The 20,541-nt window shown below is 47.2% G+C and overlaps 1 protein-coding gene across 3 annotated transcripts in view; it reads right to left on the reverse strand.

Moving 5' to 3' along the window:
• The window catches only part of dctd (dCMP deaminase), a 52,235-nt gene extending 31,694 nt beyond the window's left edge, over positions 1-20,541 (reverse strand). For all 3 annotated transcript variants that reach the window (XM_076295822.1, XM_076295823.1, XM_076295825.1), the window contains exons 1-4: positions 20,331-20,541; positions 13,819-13,951; positions 9,640-9,775; positions 1,189-1,305 (exon numbers count right to left, since the gene is read on the reverse strand). In XM_076295822.1, the coding sequence (XP_076151937.1) occupies positions 1,189-1,305; positions 9,640-9,775; positions 13,819-13,951; positions 20,331-20,371 (427 nt within the window). In that variant the 5' untranslated portion in view covers positions 20,372-20,541. The remainder of the gene's footprint in view (positions 1-1,188; positions 1,306-9,639; positions 9,776-13,818; positions 13,952-20,330) is intronic.

A 20,541-nucleotide genomic window follows, 5' to 3' on the forward strand; every position in this document is an offset into this window, starting at 1 on the left:
GAGAGAGAGATGCAAAATGTAGTGCCTACACCCCACTGAGCCAGGGAGACGGGAAAAGCTCTGCCTATGATCACAGAAAAAGTGAGTCAATGAGCAAGAGTTTGTGTATGTGTGTGTACGTGTACAAGCGTGTGTGTGTGTGTAGGTGTACGAGCGTGTGTGTGTGTGTGTGTGTGCGCGCGTCTCTTGCTCCGGCATGCAGCTACAGGAGGCCTACGCTTCTGGACCAACAGCAGGGGATCCTGGGAAGTAAATGAGGATTTAAAAAAAAGATGTGTTAAAGAGTGAGAGCGTTGTGGTGACAGAGGCATGATAGATGGAGGAACTGAAGGAGGGAAATGAAGGAAGATGGGGAATTGGATGGATGGATGAGAAAAAAGCAGAGGACAAAAAAGCATCTCACGGCTTCCTTGCAGGAGAGAGCCTCATATTCCATAGGAGTCTGTGTGTGTGTGTGTGTGTGTGTGTGTGTGTGTAAGAGCCCCCTGAAGAGCTTTTCAGTGGGTCCCTGCTTTCCTTGCGATGCACACAAAAGAAAGACCACACAATTCCCAAAGTGTGCGCTCCCTCTCTCTCTCTCGCTCTCTCTCTCCCTCACACACACACACACACACACATACACACAGATAATGACATGCAGAGAGCACCTCACACACAGTGTGCTACCTGTAGTAACAGCACGACAGCAATTAACCAAAAGAATCACTTCACTGCTGTGAAGGAGCGAAAGGGCGCAACATGACCCAAGGAGGAGTATGTGTGCACGTGTGTGTGTGTGTCTGTGTGTATGCACATGTGAGTGAGAGAGAGTGTGTGTTTATAAATAGGTGCCATGAATACATTTCTACGCTTGTGAGTGAAGGAATTTGGGCACAAATGTTTTTTCCAATTTGTTTTGAATGTTTAACTGCATCCCTTGTGCCTATTTATAAACACACACTCTCTCACACACGAGCATACACACACACGTTTTTTCCAATTTGTTTTGAATGTTCAACTGCATCCCTTCTGATTGAGTTTCTGTCCCCGTCCTTTCATCGTTGCCTCTGTGTCTCGACCAGCGCTCACCTGCTTGGATGATGAGCTCTGTGTCTCGACCAGCGCTCACCTGCTTGGATGATGAGCTCTGTGTCTCGACCAGCGCTCACCTGCTTGGATGATGAGCTCTGTGGCTCGACCAGCGCTCACCTGCTTGGATGATGAGCTTGGCACACTCGTTGCAGGGGAACAGGGCCACGTAGATGGTGCAGCCCTTCACATCTGCAGAGTTCTTGTTCATGATGGCATTCAGCTCGGCGTGGCACACTGCAACCCAAGGATGGAGAGGAACCGCCGTTAGAGAAGGCAACACACACACACACACACACACACACAACACTGAATTATGTACTGGACAACAACAAACGGACAAGCACGCACAGACACACACAAACATACACGGACACACAAACAAACACACACGCACGCCTTTTCCGGGCATGGCAGAGTTGAAGCAGGTAGAGTGTCAGGCAGTTGTTGTGAACAGATGTCGGCTCTTCACTGCATAAGCCACTGGTCCCCGCCTAATCAGTCAGCTCACACACGTTAATTACGCTAAATGAATTAGCCCATCAGAGATGGCAGCGCACCACGCGCCCGCTGCAGCACCCCCACCCAAATGCCCACCACTCCCACCGAGCATGGCATATGAGAAAGGGAGAAGGAGAGAGACACGAGAGACAAGATGAACGTAAGAGGGGAGAGAAATCACTAATGGTGGCTGCAAAGAGAGCGTAAAGAATGAACAAAATCAAATCTTTATTTCACTCATGAGGAAATTCATCTGATGACGTAGCTTTGACTGGCAGGTGTGACTGGATCAGAAGATGTAGGGACAGTGGCTACAGAGGAGAGAGAGAGAGAGAGAGAGAGAGAGAGAGAGAGAGAGAGAGAGAGAGAGAGAGAGAGAGGGGCACACACACGTGCGTACACACGGAGGGTGACGCATACTAATAACGTTCATTAGCCAAAAAGCAGGCGCTTAGCGATGGCGTCTCATGTTGCGATGCCTCGCGCTAACAAATGAGAGAAGCACTAATTTCCCTCTGCAGGCTAATGCTTCTCGCAAAGTTCATCTCAAGTTGAAAAAGTAACAAGTGCCATTTTCCACACAGGCACTGCACGGTGCAAAGTCCTCTAAAAAAAAAAAAAAAAGAAATGGGTATCAATCCTTTTAGACTTGTTTAACTCAACCACCACTGCATCTCATATCTAAGGTTCAGATATTCATATTATCAAAAACATACATATTTATTGTGATTAATAAAGTGGTAATTCCCCATGCCTCTTTTACAGGTAGCATAAAAAAAGCAATCCAGTCCTTCCACAAGAGCACTTCAGGACACAATGTGGGCTAACTAGGTTACGACTGCGGCTGACCGTAATTGTGCATTAGGCCCAATTATTATTCCGCTTTCAAGAGGAGCAGCTCGCAGCCACTCAGAAGGGGGGCAGGCTCTGATCGTACCCCCCTCCTTGCCAACCGACTGCGCTGTGGTTCGTGCCATATGGGGCCCGGTATCGACAGTAGCGCTCATCTGCACGGCTCTGCTGTCACGGGGTTAGCGAGAGTCTAGGGCGCATCATTAGAGCCAACCCAGCGATGCCCCATTTGTTCTCTTGTTATGGTTTTCCCAATGGGGGAGTGACAAGGACAGGCAAGCAACCCCTGCCGGTGACAGATACTAAGTATACCATTATGGCTTTAATGAGAGAAGAGCTGGGGGTACACAACACAGGGCGACTGAGTTGGGGAGCAAGGGAGGGAGAGAGAGAGACGGGAGAGAGAGAGAGAGAGAGAGAGAGAGAGAGAGAGAGAGAGAGAGACGGGAGAGAGAGAGAGAGAGAGAGAGAGAGAGAGAGAGAGAGACGGGAGAGAGAGAGAGAGAGAGAGAGGTTTGCAGGATGTGACTATGTACTGTCTCCACTAACAGCATGAGAGGAATTTTCAGCTTGGCGGAAAAACTGCCAGCAAAACACAACATGGGAAATTTATTCCATCTGTGAAAACATTAACTTGTCGTTTGAAAGGGGGAAAAATGGTTAAGGCGGGAGGAGGCCAGAAAGAGAGGAAGAGAAATACTGAGAGAAAGAGAAAATGGATGAAACTTAAGTTCTCCTCAAAACTAAATCCCAAATTAGTCTGCAGGGGAAGAACCCCCCCCCCCCTTCAGCCCCCACACACACTTCCTCCTGTAATGAAAAGTGAAGACTGACTGTGCCTGAGACAAAGCCTTGTCCATCGCCCCGCTGATCAACATTAATCTGCCAAAAGTGTTGTTTTGCATTCCTTTGTTCTTGGAATACAAACGCCTCAGCATTACCCACCAACATAATCATCCTTCTTAAAAAAATGTAAAAAAAAAAAAAAAACACCGCCGCCATCCCAAACAACTGCACTTCGATTTTCTCTTTTCTTGACACAAACAAAAAAAGGGTGGGGGAGAAAAATGAGTAACTTTTCCCTTCCAGACTCCAAGCTATTAATTTTCCGCCAGCCATCAATCCAGCATGATTAATAAAAGCTGCAACAAAACGGCAAAACACAGCGAGAGGGGTGGCATGCAATTGGAACGCCGCACCACGTCCACCTGCGGCCAATTACACGCGCACGAGCGGCGTGGCTGTATGGAATCTGCACGGCTGTTCTCCATGCCGCGCCTAAGCCAAGGCTACAGCTATGCACTGCTGCCAACAGGCGGCTGGGTGTTTCTGTTTCTCTTAAACTACAGCCTCTGCGTGTGTGTGTGTGTGTGTGTGTGACAAGATTTTCTAATTAGCTTAGCATTTGTGAACAGTTACAGAAAAATATAGAGAACCTCATTATCACACATTACTGTACTGCAAATACTGCTGCTGCATTCGTTGCAGTCAAAGTCATGTATTTTTTGTCATCAATAACTAACATCAATAACATTCCCATGACTCACAAAATATACAATAGATTGTTATGAAGTCTTCAACTCTGTCTTTGGCATAAAGAGTGTCTGAGCAGGTTGCTGTGGCCTTCTATTTCTCATAAACAAGATGAAAGCAACAGAGTTACCTTTGTGGCAGTGTTTCACATCATCAGATTTCAAGCCAAGATAGCTTCAAATTACAGAAGTGCCAGTCTTTCTGAGTCGTATATCCTTGATATGTTGTTTTTGTTCCACTTACATCCTCATGAGTACTCATTAGTCTGAGTGGCTGTCCACTGTTTAAAGCTAAGCAAAGTTTCATCTATCAAAAAGCATTGCTATGATGGGCAGGCCAACAGACGGTTATATATAGTTGAAAATCATTGGCATTTCGCATTCGCTTTGCAGCCCTCTATCGGCTATAACCGCACTATGTAAGTTTGCCAGATCGGGAAGCGGATCTGTAGTTCGATGGAATGAGACATAAGAAACTACAAATTTGACTTACGTTTGATGTCGCAATACATCGTACTTTCATAAATCATGCAACATATTCTACCTTGTCTGTGGACATTGTTATTTGCAAAGCCGGTGCTGGATAAACAAATAGCGTGCATGCGACAGAGGGAAAGTTCTTTGGTGTTGCTTTAACAAAAACAAAAAAACGGCAACGAAGCTGCACCAAAACCATCAATAAAAAATGTTTCGTTTTGGCGTAAAAAAGCCAAAAAAAAGCCAAAACGAAAATGTCAATATTGATGAATAATTCTCGTAACATTGTGCACTACAGCTGCCTTTGTCCAGCACCTCTTGCCATTGCTTTGACCTGGCAGAGTGAGAGGCTGCCTGCTGAAGGTCAGATGCATCAGAGGACGTGGGGCACTTCTAAAGCGGAGGACGTGGGAGTGGTGTGCTCTTATGTGAGCATGGGCAGAAATGCCCAGCACTCCTCAAGTGGAGCCAAAGAGGGCCTGAAGACAGCTACTGAGAACGGCCTGAAACTTCTGCGCACACACACATTTTGTGCGTGTGTGCGCATATATGTGTGTGAGTGGAAGAGAGACATGGAGGCAGAGAGAGAGCGCGCGAGAGAGAGAGAGAGAGAGAGAGAGAGAGCGCGAGAGAGAGAGAGAGAGCGAGAGAGAGAGAGAGAGAGAGAGAGAGCGTGTGTGTGTTGCTCTTGTTAGCGCAGACAGATGGCCAGTGAGGTGCACTCTGTCCTTCTCAGCACCGGCCAGCTAATGAGACAGACCCTGCACGAAACAGAGAGAAGAGGACAGCAAGCTTCACACTGCCCACAGAGCAGAAGGTGCACGAGCACACACACACACACGCACACACGCGCACACGCGCACACACGCACACACACACACGTAACTAACAAAAATATAGATCAATTTCACTACTGGAAATCCACATGTCTATCATTGATATTCAGTTTCATTAATTGACAGTAGCAGTTAACACCCTTCCACACAACACAAGACACACACACAGAGAACACAAAAAACAAGTTCTATAGCATCAAACATCTCTTTACAGAAATATGGTGCAGAGCTGCTGCCATGACAAAGCGAGTTAATAGAATGATTCTATTCTGTCCGTCTGCGTTTGTGTGTGTGTATGTGTCAGAAAGAGAGGTGGCTTTAGGGCAATCTGCGATGGCAGCCAGCCAGTTTTGGTGGTGGAGTGTGAGCAGCACCTGTGGCCCTTCATCTCTCTGACTGCACCGCTGCCTGCGCCTGTGACAAAACACACACACACAGTCTGCGCCCATGACGCGCGCGCGCGCACACACACACACACACACACACACACACACACACACACACACACACACACACACACACACACACACACACACACACACACACACACACACACACACACACACACACACACACACACACACACACACACACACACACACACACACACACACACACACACACACACACACACACACACACACACACACACACACACACACACACACACACACACACACACACACACACACACACACACACACACACACACACACACACACACACACACCAACCCACCCACCCACCCTGCGCCCATGACAAACACATGCACCAGACACACACACACAGCCTGCAACCGTGACAAAATGCATACGACAGAACTCCCCGCAACCCCCGCACGGTCAGCCGCTCGCTAGCGGCTAGACGCGGTGAAAATAAACTGCAGCGATTTGGGCGATCAGTCGGAGCAGGAGGCTAAGCTTTTCTGTCATTATTCTCCCACTGCACAGTGGAAGTTCTGCCAGCCAAACACCACAACACCTCTAAGATTACAAAAAAAAAAAAAAAACACACAAAGCGTTTCTCGCCGTGTCCTACGCCACAGAAAACCTACTCCAGGATGGATGGATATTTTTCCCTCCATAATTGTTCCGCATGCCAGGGTTTAGGAGATTACAACGGAATACTGGAGATAAAAGGAGAGGCAGCATCTCTGTGTGTATGGAAACAGAGGCTCTCTTTAAGAATGGCTGCTAAATGAGAATTGTGTGGCGCAGAATGCTTTCATGGGGGGCAGGGGGGGCTTATGGCGGTTCTTAGAATTAATTTGTGGCTAGTTCTGGCTATGTGGTAATCTCCCTGGAGCCATTCTGACACAGTGTAGTCACAAGCATACATACATGTATAAATAGATACGGTACACCACAGACAACTATGTACACATGTAGTTTGAAGTGTTAAACGTGACCTGCCTCCACCCTGTAAAGGTGTGTGCAACTGTAGCATGGCCTGGCTGTTGGCAGAGCGACTTAGCAGAGACAGAGAGGGTCGCAAGGAGTTCAACACATCAACCAAGTACACACCACTGACAAATCCTATTACACCCCCCTCCCACCCCCAATCTCCTTCAGTCTTTTTCACACTCCCGACCAGTTCACCACCTCACCTCACGCTCTCCTTCACCGTGCCACCTGCTACCCTCGTACTGGGGGGTGGGGGGGGGGGGACTGACCCAAGCCGTTACTTATGAACTTCTCCTTCACGTTCTCACTCTCACTCTCTTCCTTTTTTTATCTTTTTTTTTTGTCGGACTTATTTGCTGACACAGAGTCACCTTGCGCGTTGTGGGCGGAACATCCATTTCCCTCATTCGCTATCGCTATCTCCCCCATGGGAGCCATTTTAAATAATGTACAGTCGCACGTTTGCCCCCGTGGAGAGCCGCGTCCTTCCGTGACCCCGCCTTCAATCAGCCGCAGCTACGATATGTTACCTCGCCTCACCACACACACACACACACACACACACAGTGTAAAGCTGAACCATCCAGCCTCTACTGCCTTGAATGGTGCATCTTCAACACTAGTTATTGTCCATGAGAACATCTCTAACATGACAAATTAGACTATTTTTTTTATCTAGGCATGTATTGTCCGAGAAGAGTAAAAAAATAAATAAATAACATAAAGCTTAAAATTCATTAAACTGCTCTGAGTGATGAGAGCACCTACAGTGGGCGATTTTCTACAGGGCTTTATTTTTATTTATTTTTTAAATCACAGCGGCCTTTAAAAATGTGCCATTTTTGATTACCGGACGGCCTAATTGATTCATTAAGAGCGCGAGCCAGAGAGGACAGCAGTAGAGTCCCCCAGAGACTCCCTCATTGAAGAGGCTCACCGTTCGCCTCTCCCCGTGCTCACTCACTACAAGTGTTGGCCGCCAGCGCCATCTACAGGTCAAGTGCGGCAACCGGCTCGCCTCGGCCAGCATTAGTTACGACCTGAGGAACAGCAGAGGGGAACGGGAGCTGGGGTGTCTAAGGTGGTAAAACACACGTATTGCTCTGCGGTGTCATTTCACCCAAGAGACTGGACTTTGCTGCTCTGGATGCCTTGGACTCTCCGCTCTCTTCCTCCAACCTCCCGAGTCGATGCCTTGGACTCTCCGCTCTCTTCCCCAAACCTCCCCGAGTCGTCTCCATTCCTCTTCTCCCTGAAAGTGCTCCTCCATTACTCCAACCACCAACATCTACCTCCAGCTCCACTGAGCTTGCAGGGCACTAGTAGAGCCGTGCTGCATCACCTACCAGTGTCGTCTTCTTCTTCTACTGCTGCTGCCGCTGCTGCTGCTGCTGGCAATCTTGCAACATAGATCCCTCTACCTCTGGGAGTCAATCTCCTCCTCTATCAGTCACAACCTTCTGCCATGACAGCCTCACCCGCTAATCTCAGATCTTGCTAGCATCAGCGACAGCTTCAGGTCTGTCTCTTCACCCACAGCATGCCACCTCGCAAAGCATGTGCACGTCGCATCAGTATTGTGGCGCGGTTGCCATGAAACAGACGATGCCAAGATAAAATGAGGCGAAAGGAGGGATTAGAGGGAAAGAGCAAAGCTTGAGTTCGGAACATCCATTCATTTAATACAGAGTGCACTTTAGAATGAATAACTACATGGCATGATTCACTATTAGTGCACTACGCAGTGAATGAGTGGATTTAGTGTACTACAGTATGTAGTGAATGAGTGGATTTAGTGTACTATGTAGTGAATGAGGGGAATTTAATGCACTACAGTATGTAGTGAATGAGTAGATTTAGTGTACTATGTAGTGAATGAGGGGAATTTAATGCACTACAGTATGTAGTGAATGAGTAGATTTAGTGTACTATGTAGTGAATGAGGGGAATTTAATGCACTACAGTATGTAGTGAATGAGTAGATTTAGTGTACTATGTAGTGAATGAGGGGAATTTAATGCACTATGTGGTAAATGAGGGGATTAAATGCACTATAGCGAATTAGTGAATATAGTGTACTATGTAGTGAATGAGCAGATTTAGTGCACTATAAAGTGAATGAGTGGATTTAGTGTACTATAAAAAGTGAATGAGTGGATTTAAGGCACTATGTGGTGAATGAGTGGATGAGCGAAGAGGATGTTGTAAGTACAGGGTCAGTGTGTGTGTGGGCGGGGGGGGGTGCTGAAACTGGCGCACGGCTCAGGCTCACGGAGCGGCACAGCTGTGCGAACCAGCAGGGGGCGGCAGTGGGGAGGTGCGTGTGTGAGCTGGTTGGGTAGGGGAGGGGGGGGGTTGTGCACGGCAGGTGGGAGCTTACCGTATGGGCGCTCGCTCCGGGGGGGCGTAGAGGTTGCCGTTCCCTGCTCGTACAGCTGCACGGCCTATATTAAGCAGAAGCTCGCCATCCACTCACTCTCCTGCTCCTGCCAACATCTCGGTGTGGTGCGGAACTGGTCTTACAAAACTTGAGTGGCTAATTGCAGAGCAGGTGCGTCTCTCCCTTCCCTCACATAAAGTGCTTAGGTATTCGCTGATTGATCGCAAACTGTGCCATGTGTGCAATTATCCACTCCAGCTACGTAGGCAACTGCATAACTGCACATGTAGGCTTACAAGCACTTCACAAACACTTGGCAATCTTATGTATCCAAGATGTCGATGAACAGGGTATATACATTTATGTACGCCACTGTATGGAATATTGAACCACTCTTCTACAGCATTTACATACCTATACCTTAAATGATGCATACATTGTGTTATATTGATTATGCACACTGTATGCGTGTAATATAATTGACATATGTAAGCGGACATGTCACTTTGGATAAAAGCATCTGCTAAATGAATAAATGTAAAAGTAAATGTATGTACTTTGTCATGATAGAAGTTGGAGTTGCTACCCACCATAGGGATATTTGGTGTCCAGTCTGTCAGCAGCAGCGCGAGCCCAGGGCAGCAGGTCATCGTTGCAGCCGTTGGGCATCCCATTGTAGCCGATGCCCACAATCTTATTCTCCGGGTTCACAATGCAGGCCCCAACCTTGGACAGAAAGAAAACGTTGACGTGCGTCAGCCGAGTTCAAGAAATGGGACGATTCAGCAAAACAAAACCAGTGGCCACAAAGGCAGACAGGTAGGACTGAACTAGTCAACAGAAGACGTCCCCGTTCACCACATCTCCAGCCGAGGAGACAGCAAAGAGCAGTGAGACTTCAGGCGTTCACAAAGACAGGAAGGTAGAGACTCCGGAACAGTAGGGGAACAGGACAGGACAAGAGGGGAGGGTTGGGGGCATTCTTCTGCCATCTCAATTCCATTGTGAATGACCCATCAGTGTCCTCGGTGTGGGCCATCCAAACTAAATGAATGGACGTCACCGCGACTGACGCTGAGCTGGAGGCAGCCCACTTCACAGGCAACAAAAGCCGGCCCTTGATAGGAGCACTTTGAAATCTGCCTCCTGTTCCTATTCTTCCTCCCCACCATGCACGACTCCTGGCAAATTTGCATTGAGAGTTTCGACTGTGTAAATGGAGCACAGCAGTGGATTGAAAGTTTTAAATCGAGAGTGTGAGTGTGTGTGTGTGTGTGTCTGTGTGTACCTTTATGTGTTGGTAGGGGGGTAAGTTATTCAGGTTAACCGATTTTGGGTTGTGCAAAGAAGCAGAAGACAATTCCAGCTGGGAGCAACTTCTAAGGGATGCCAATTAGAGGAAGCCAAATGGCGTTAAGAAGCACCCAAAATACAACGATGCGTCTGAAATCAAACGCACGACGCCGCTGATGTGGAATTGGCCTGCCACGCAGGCGTCACGCCAAGGAGGAGCTCCGATAAAGCCACCTCACCTCATCTGCGACAACCTGCCTTCATTAAAACAAAACAAAACAAAAATCTGCAGAAAAGATGTGAAAAGATGATCAAAACAACACATGACCATGTAATGATTTAACTTAACATTGAGCTTACAAACCTACGGTGACAAATGTGTACTCGCATGCGCGCACACACACACACACACACACACACACACACACACACTCTGTCGATCACATAAACACGATTACAGATTTTGGCGTAAAACCGCTCATGCTTGGCCTTGGCGTGTATCTGGTTCTCCAGCACCACTGTCATATACAACATCAAAAAGCGGCGGAGTGCGCAGCTCCTCGGGGGGGCGCTCCTTTGATCTGTGCAGTACCAGAGCAGCGTGCTCTCCACACTGTTTCACCCCTGGCTATCTCTACCCAGCACCAAGCCCTTCACTAACCCGGCTCCCGACCAGCGGGAAGTATGGCCGACACGCTGCTGCGCCCACGTCTCTCCTCCGTCAGCCAAAGCCGAGAGACAACTGGCACGGCCAAGAGATCACGCGTACGGACCGAAGTGGCCGCACAAAACAGCCATCACACACACACACACACACACACACACACACACCCTCTTCACGGAGTGCAGCATTAAGCGTTAGGACCGCGATTTTACCCTAACGACAGTGTGTGTGTGCTTACATTCATGTGCAAGTCACACATGCAGGCAAACACACACACACACACAAACAAAAAGCCCTTTTCATAAAAGGCACAGCGTGTTCTTGTGAGGAAAGTGAATCACTGTTGGTAGTTAACTTTCACTGGTTCCCGTCACCCCTTACAGAGATGAGTATTTACTCAGACACAGAAGAGACATAGAATAAAAAGCACCAGCGATACGAAGCAGCAAGAGAGTCTCATTCTCTCTAGTCTTGTGCAGGCACGAGTTCAAAGGAAAAGCCCTCACCATGATGCTCTCTCTGCTCATCTCTCAACTACCTCATTATCTACATACAATGAAAATACTCTGGCTACTGCACTCACAAACTAGACAAAAAAGAAAAATCCTTCTGCCCCAACACAGAGAGCAACATGGGTAGGAACACACACCCTCTGCTTTATCCTTTCCTCCCTCTCTGCTGTCGTTTCTTCCTTCTCTTTCGGTATCTTTTTCACGTTCCCTCCATCCTGGCCTGATGTCCCCCCCCCCCTAACTCCCTGCAGCAGGTGTGGCTGGCAAGCTCCGGCAGAGGTGCATGCTGGGAAGGTTGCGCAGGGTTAGTGGGACACAGGAAGCCCTGCTGCGCCCCCACAGTAGCCTGGCCTCTGGTTCTCCCACAAGGACACACTTATTGAGAGGGGGGTGGGCAGCAAGCACACAGGCGTACACACCCTCGCATACACACACACTCGCATACACACACACTCGCACTCAGTATACTTTGAGAAAAGAAAAAAAGAAAAGTGCATATGCACATTTCACTTTGATGTTGAGATTCCTGGAGGAATGAGTTGATGCAAACCATAATGTGAGAGGGATGCACCTATATAGGATGTTCAGAGATGAATTACGCCTGCAACACACCGCCCTGGCTGTGCAGACCAATGCAGTGATCTGTTGTGTTTTTTAAGCACAATTAAAAAGAGAAAATTGCAATTACAACGTCTAAAATACGACTGTCAAAAACAGGCAAAACATACCCATCACATGTAGACACACACAGTTTTTTGTGTGCATTTTACTTTTCTACTATTTCAACTCCATTAATCATATGGTTTGAGCGGTCATGTTTGGTTGTTTTTGTCTCAAGAGTTTATGTTTTGTATTGTTTGTGTGTTTGGAGTTATAACAGAGCTGTCAAAACAGGCCTTACTGCAGCTGACATTCTCTTTGGAAGATGTTGAACTCCACTAAACGATCCTGTGCTTATTAGTACTGGGATGACTTGGTACAGCTAAAACCTTTAAGCCCTTTTCAAGGCCTATGTAGTCACTAAAACGCCGGTTTTGATGGTCACACGGCACGAGGAAAACAAGGTTTTCAAAAGTACCCCCCTTGGAACCAGATTTCGAAAGCTATCGTTTTTGGTCACCTAAAATGCTGTGTTCATGTGGAAGCAAGGTCAAAACGATAAAACACCGTTTTCAGAAAAATGGTCGGCGCGTGGCCATGGCCTGATAAAACATCCCAAGCAAGGGGGAGTTTTAATTAAAGAACAATAAAGGGGGGCCAGACCTGATGGTGTTACAACAAGAGGCCATGCCCCCCACCCCTTTGCTTGTAACATACTTAAGTCCAGGATATTACCCTTTTTCAGTAGAGATACGGGTAAATCCTCCTGGTGAAGCTTGTGTCTGTCCCTTGATGCGCATCACTGAAAGAATAAAGCCCGTTTCCTGATTGACCTTCATCCTGACTGAGTTTCCAGATAACTGTGGTACTAGGAAAATAACCATCACTACTGTTCCCAACTCAAAACAAGTCTTATCGCAAAGTTACAGGGTCATGCATCATGTGCCAAGTAAAGAAACTTTCAGTACAAAAAAATAAATAAATCCGCTTCCAAGTCAATCAAACCTGACAGGTAACGAAGAGGGCAACCGGATGGATACAAACAACCACCAGCTGCCAGGCCCAGCCATCCCACAATCCCTCACTCTGCAGCACCCCTCCCCTCCATGGGCCGAACAGAGCCAGGTCTGGGTTCGAGCCCTACAAAACCTGTTCAAAGGCCCACCAAAGAACTCCTGGGTGCTGGGGTCTCCGCCTCTGGCTCTTGGCCAGCCCTGGACCGGGACGGGCCTGGCAGGCCAGTTAATTTTTCATGGCGAAGCCCCTGTCTTGGAACAGGCTTCATACTGAGAGGCGTAGGGAGAGAGAAGGCGGGCGTGCTGGGGAGAGGAAGGAGGGGCGGGCAGGGGAAGAGGCAGGCGGCCAGGCGGCGGTGGTGGTGGTGGTGGTGGGAATAGGGCTGGGGTTTTTGCGTCAGCTCCCAGCTGGAGGTGTGAGAGGAAGAGTCTGAAACAGACAGACTCACAGAGACACACACACACACACACCAAGATTGAGAGAGATAGAGAGAGACAGACATCCAAAGAGAAACTGGCAGAAGATAAGCAGGAACAAAGACTGCAAGAGACAGAACTATGTGAATGGGAATAGGGGAAAAAAACATTAAAAAAGGAGAAAAGTTTTAGGGAAAAGGGATTATCAGAACAGGAGCAGAACAGACAGATGGCTGGAGAGTTAAATGGACTCATAGGCAATGGTACCTGAGAGTTGGGGTCCTTGCTCCTCTGAGCAGACAGGAAAGCGACCGCCATAAAGTACTCAGGCCACTCCAGGTAGTCCTCCCTCTTCCCAATGGGCCCCTCACTGTTCCCAACTGGCACCTCGCTTTGCACCCTACACCAGAGGAGAGAAAGAGAACATTAAATCCAAAGTACCCAGGCCAATCCAGGTAGTCCTCTCTCTTCCCAATGGGGGAGAATCCAAATTCAATCCAGGTAGTCCTCTCTCTTCCCAATGGGGGAGAATCCAAATTCAATCCAGGTAGTCCCCTCTCTTCCCAATGGGCACCTCGTTCTGCACCCTATGCCAGAGGGTAGAGAGAGTGAAAACAAAAAACATCCAGGGGAGACTGAGGTCTAAGGTGGAAACAAGACATTCAAACACATGCAGATGCCAACAGAAGGACATACAATGTCATTAAATAAAAGCTACACAGAGAAGATACTAAGAGGAGAGAGATGGCAGATTAAATGTAGATGCTGCTATGCTGGAGTGGGGACACAGAAGCACAGAAAAGGTGAGGGCAGGACGGGGGGGGGCAGTCTTTGGTCAAGATGAGGCTTTTTAAAAACACAGCACACTCCCCTCCTTGCTGGAGGGATGGCGATGGCCATGCCGCTCACTAAAATGAGCCCCAGCACTGCTGATTGCAAGGAAGCAAACACTTCACCCATCTTTGATTCTGCTGGCCACCTGAGCCCCTTCTTAAGAAAAGAAAAGGCCAATTTTGGCATCGTAGATCAGATTGTCCATGGTAATTACAGTCTGAATCGTGTGTGTGTGTGTGTGTGTGTGTGTGTGTGTGTGATGTTCTGCAGTGCATGAGTCCTCGGCAGTGCATCAGGTTTTTTGAAGGGGGAAACATTATTTAACGCGTCACCACTGAGCTCTGGGCCTTTATACATCATTAGCGAGGTGACTGGCTCTGACACGGGACATGAATTTTGCAGTGCCCCGCCGCCTCCTCGCTTCTCGTGGCAGGTCTGAGATGGAGTCGCCGATTAAAGGCAAGCCACCTGCGACCAACAAGAGCCTGGACAGTCTGGTGCCACTGCCAGCTCAGCCCGCCAGCGCCCCCCCCCCCCCCCTCACCCCAAAAACAGACGAGGCAGCCACGCAGCCGTTTCATCCGCGGCTACCCTAGAGACTGCGAGGGGAGAGAAATCAAAGACCTGTGTGGGAGTGTGGGCCTCGTTAAAGCTTTGAAAACTCCACTGCCAGTCCGTCATGGCTGGGCCTAGGGTGTGTTAAAGTAGCCTAATGGCATCACTTTGCTGCTTTAAACAGCAGCACAGCCTTTATAAAAATAAAAGGCTATGGCTTCAAATGAGCGTTACGGAGGCGACCGGGTCCTCTGAGACGAGACGATACAAAATGATCCGAGTGTAAATAGCCTATACTTGGGATGTTTGTATATGATCACATGTTTACATCTGCGACATAAAAGACCAACTAGGCCTACCACTGAGAAAAGAAGTAGACAGATCTAAAACAAGCACTAACTAACAAATCTGAGATGAAGAAATATTTCAGGAATTATTTCCACTATTGCCAGTCCGTTCACTAAAATAACAATATTTACGCACAACATACTGTAACTGCCATGTTGGTCCTGATCCTACAAAAAGATTTCATCGTTAAAACACTTGGACACAATAAAACTGTGCCATGAGTGGCACCATCCATCTAACAGGGCGGACTCCGCTTTGCAGTCACGCCACGCACGGGATGGAAACCCCTTTTGCCCGGTGTCCCTTTCAGGCCAGTGCGCTGGCACCATCTGGCACAGGAGCCATGCACGGCCCATTATGTCTCGTCATGCCCACGGAAGCCTCTTAATGAGATGCGGGTGGGCGCATTAGTCCCTGGGCTGCCACTGGTCCAGGCTGAGATGGGCCCTGATTGCTAAAGTGGCAGCCCAGCTGGGAGGGATGAAAGCTGGGATAATGTGGCTCCGCGCCTCCGAGGAATTCACTTGAGGAAGCGTCGGCCTGGATTTTTTTTTTTGGTGAGCCACAGATTATCGCTCTTGCCAGCAGTACGTCTGGTGCTTCAATATACGTCTCTTTCTTTGTCTTTTTGTTTTTGGCAGAGAGCCTTAGCTGCGGTGGAAGGAAATTACCTGCTTGTGATTTAAAAAACAAAACACAAGCAACCCTCACAGGTGTGCAGGGCTCACTTGAGAATTGCACAGGTGGCCATTTCGCTGAGCAGAAAAAGAGCAGCGAACACGAAAAAAGCAATGCTGGTGTGCCAAAGTCTGAAATGGTCTCACTCACATTTAGCTCTGGCTGAAAACCTAACATTAAGAAGACGTGAATAGCATGCAAACATCTAAATCTATAACAATCTCATTGACAGACATTACTGTGTCTGGTGCAACAACACCTTCCAGCTCTGTGTGTGTGTGTGTGACGCTAAGCATTCTCAAAACAGAGATTGGGCTCCTCATTATTCAAATCTTGCTGTACTCACCGAGTCAGTCAGGAGGGCTTTTGAGTGTTGCTTAATTTCAGGCTCTCCAACACAAATGCAATAATAACCAAGCCATTTCCCTTGCCATATTCATTGTCAGCCACGGTGAGACACACACACACACACACACACACACACACACAAGCTGAATGTACAAGAGCAGTTGGATGAGCACAGGCTGCGAGACAGACGGGGGCTAAAGGTTCCTCTTGGCAAGGTACAAAGAGGTTAAAGTTGCACTCTTGAGAGGCACCCTAGGGTGAAGTAGGCACCTCTTCATGCCCGTGTGGGTGGTGAAGAGGAGGCCAAGGGTGGCACTGTTCACACCACTTCTCTGCCACCAAGGACCTTTCAGCGATGGTTTGAGTAGGCAGATGGGTAGGAAGCGCAGAGTTAGAGCTCCCTCCAGACTGATATTTTTTGGTGTGTTGTGTGTTTTCTCCTTACCCTTTACCCCTTGCTAAATGCTCCACTCTCAACTGAAGAGGTGGTTAAGACTATTATAACGGATCCAAAAAAGGCTATCCCTATGTACAACGACTGAATAATCAGTGATTTACACCAAAGTCCTTTTAGGGAAGTCCCTCACTCGGCGGCCATATTACAACACATTTTGGGCACTTATCGGGCATCTATTTTGGGCAGAACTGCGTGTGCGCAAGGCTTCACGATAAAAACCTCGCTGCAGCTGTGAGATCACAACACATGATTGGTAGGATGTATTCACAACATACTACATGATTGGCAGGATGTATTTACATGTCAACTTTTGACAGTGGAAGGGATAGGACTATGTGTAGACGACTGCCATGTTTGCGTTATGAACTAACCTCATACATTTCCATGGGAGATTCTTTGAGTACAGTTAGATAAACCACCACACCAGTTAGGGAGTCACATATCGCTGTTCAAACACACAGGGCCCTAATTTACTTGCCGGGCAAAGTGCCTGGAAGCAAGCACGAATTTAACCTCACCCACAAAATTTGAGGTCGGGAAATTCGGTCTTCGGGAATTTGTCTTGTTCCAGTGAGAAGCAACTATGGCCGAACCAGAGCGGTTTGAACCGACTACACCAATCAAATTGTTTGTGCGGGCTTTGTACGATGGACAGAGGGAGCCTTGTCCATCACGTCACCTGAGCTCGCTTTGGTTGATTTTGTTTGCAACAAAAAGCCTGTCGCTAGAAGCTAGAAATTTAGATTTCGCTACTGCGTCTGTTGTACAAGATATTGACGGCGCAATAACTTTAAAAAAACAACTAGAAAACAATGTTAAGGCATTTGTGGAGAAGAGGGATGGTTTGGGTGTTCGTCCTACAGGATTCACAGTAGGCTATTTCATTGCTCTGATTGGTAAGCAGGGCTCCAGAGTGCGACCAATTTGGTCGCATATGCAACCTAATTTTTCAAAAGTGCGACTAAAAAAAAATCGGAGGTCGCACCGGTGCGACCAGCTATTCGAGAGAGGAAAAAGTGTCCGCATTGAAACACTACCTTTGGTTCAATAACAGACACATATTTGGCCAATATCGTGGTTTAAACAAATCACAGATAGTGAAGGGCGGGACCTCCCCTCTGATTGGCCGTGGCCCAGTGCCTGTGTGTAAATTTGAAAATGCGTGTGCTGCAGAGAGAGAGAGAGAGAGGGGTCAGAGACCCGTCAGATAAACAGAGTGGATTTAGTTGCATTACAGTGTGGTCACATAGGCCGAGATAAATGTCCCCTCTCCCCACTGCCTTTCGGCGGCTGGCAGCAGCAAACCGATCAGACGAGCCCGAGATGATGATCAAGTTTATCGTTGCCTACGATAGGCCTAGTGAAACTTCCCTTCACCAAGTTCAGTCCGAAATAATTATTCACCAGAAAAATAGTTTGAACCTAAACCCGACGTACAGGAATGCCACTTGCGCCAAATTTATAGGAGTCATTGCAGATGAAACGACGTCTTAAAATTGCATTGCATACAAGGCCTTCCCAAACGACAGAGATACAGATATTGCCGAAAAAGGAGTGCGTTATTGACCGCAGTTACATGCAGGGAGTAACCCGGTTTTCAACAGCAATATTCGTTTTGCGCGCGAGTTGTGTAAACTCATTCTGATGGCATCAATCAATTTAATCCGGTATTTGGCGCAAACCGAATATCGCTGCTACATTTAAAGCCCGAATATTCCCTGCATGTATAACTGTGGTCATTGTGTACGGTGAATTGAATGGACACATTTAGATCGAGCATGGCAAGTGGCAACCATTTCGTTACTGCATTAACCATAGTGATGTTCTTATTGGAAATTTAAAAATACTAAAATTAAAAAGTAAATTGCATTGTGGGGCTGTCAAATGATTATTGCAATCATGATTGCAAAATCACATAAAAATCCCCCAGGCTACTTGGAACATCTCTTTAAATTGTGCTCAAATACATTTCTATGGAAGATGCTAGCATGGCGAGCTGGTTTAGCCAAGGCCTAAATATCATGAAGGATAGTATGTAAGACATTGAGCCATGAGATGTGCAGTTTGAAGCCCTTAAAAGACGTGCACTGTTGATTTACTCACTGTTATTTTTATTTAATTCATCTTGGGATGTTTTTAAGTTTAAATTTCAGCTCAGTGAAGCAATTAAAGCACCAACACTTCATTAAGTTACTTTTCTTGTAGAATTGTAAATCATAAGTCATAGGACAACCTATATAGGACAGTAATTAAGGGGAAAAAGTGAACCTGCTGCGGTGTTAAATGCGATGTGGTTGAAAATTTGGGTGCACCTAACTTTTGTGCTGGTGCACCTAAGAAAAAAAGTTAGGCGCACCAGTGCAACCAGTGCAAAAAGTTAGTCTGGAGCCCTGTTGGTAAGGTCTGTCCAATTGAGTGCAGAGGCACTCCCCCATCAGTTGAAACACGCCTCATAATCACGTCCCAACGAAGAAGTATCAAACTCAAATTCTGACTAGAACTGAGTATGAATACGCATGGCTAGCAAAGTCTGTCAGCAGGCAAAGTGCTTGTGCATGGAATACACCTATGGTGTGGCATACGGCAGCATTGAGCTGACTGTTTGAGCTTTAATGTCTTACCCATGATGTTACACTAGCAAATAGATGTTGTCTAGTTATGAAGTTGCTCTAGCTAGGCTTCTGCAAATTGCTCACCATTCAAATTAGGGCCCACAGTCTCAGAGTACCATAACAGTAAGGGTCACTGAGACTGTCAAGTAACTTCACTAGGCCTACTATATACAAGACTCAAAGAGAGGGCATAAGCCTGATGAGTCTGGCACTCTACTGTAATTTCCAGTGTTGCTCCTGAAAGTATTATAGGAAAATGTTAAAGGGTTGTAGGAAAATACAACTGTGATATTGTTGATTTGACCACCAGATTGAAAGTTTTCCGCTTGTAATGAGCAGACACGTAGGCTACTACCAGTCAGCTCATAAACTGGTTCTTTTAAAGAGCCATTCCATTAAATAATACTGTGCTCTCAAGCCTGCCCATCTGGCAAAGTGAAAGAGAAGCATATTACCCCGTAATTTGCATCCAGCCTGGAATTAAATGGGTTCTGTCTAAATTCGGGCATGCGGATGCAAGCCTACGCCAGCAGGTTGACGTCCGTAGTTTTTTTTACGTGGTCATTTTACGCTTTATTAAAAAAAACAGACAAACAAACAAACCTTGCATGCGTGTTGCTAGGCCTATCAAATTGCATCGTTTCGTGACGTGGGGAAATCGACGTGGAAGGTCTGCTAGCCTACCCAAAATTAAGGGAATGGCAGAGCGAAGGAGAATCCACCACTTGACTTACCTAGTTATTTCCGCCAAAATCATCTACGTTACAGTTACGTTATGTTTGCCAACATGACAGGACATATAACTTCGATATAACTTTTGGGCCTCTGGCAATAACAAATCACACTTCAATAAACACCGAATGATAACCCTTCCTAAGCATCCGCAGCTGTTTCTGGTTTAACGTTCTCTTAAAATGTTAGAAAGGAACAGGCCACATGCGATTTACCCGTTTAAGGTTGTTGGCTCTCCATTCGTGTCTTCACTCATCGTTGGAAATTATTATTGTGCCAACAGTGGATGAAACACGTGCAGAGTTCGGCCGTCGTTCTGAAGAGTTCCACTTCAACCACTTCAACTCAGTTCAAGACTTCAACTTCCGCGCAAATTTCGCGGGAAAGATGTTCGCGGGAGTGTCTTGGTTTACGCATGGGCTACGT

Source organism: Alosa pseudoharengus, unplaced genomic scaffold (genome assembly GCF_046254945.1).
Source record: "Alosa pseudoharengus isolate Yale_2024_CS ecotype anadromous, Long Island Sound unplaced genomic scaffold, YU_APseudo_1.1 YU_APseudo_1.1_scf_2, whole genome shotgun sequence".
NCBI lineage: Eukaryota > Metazoa > Chordata > Actinopteri > Clupeiformes > Clupeidae > Alosa > Alosa pseudoharengus.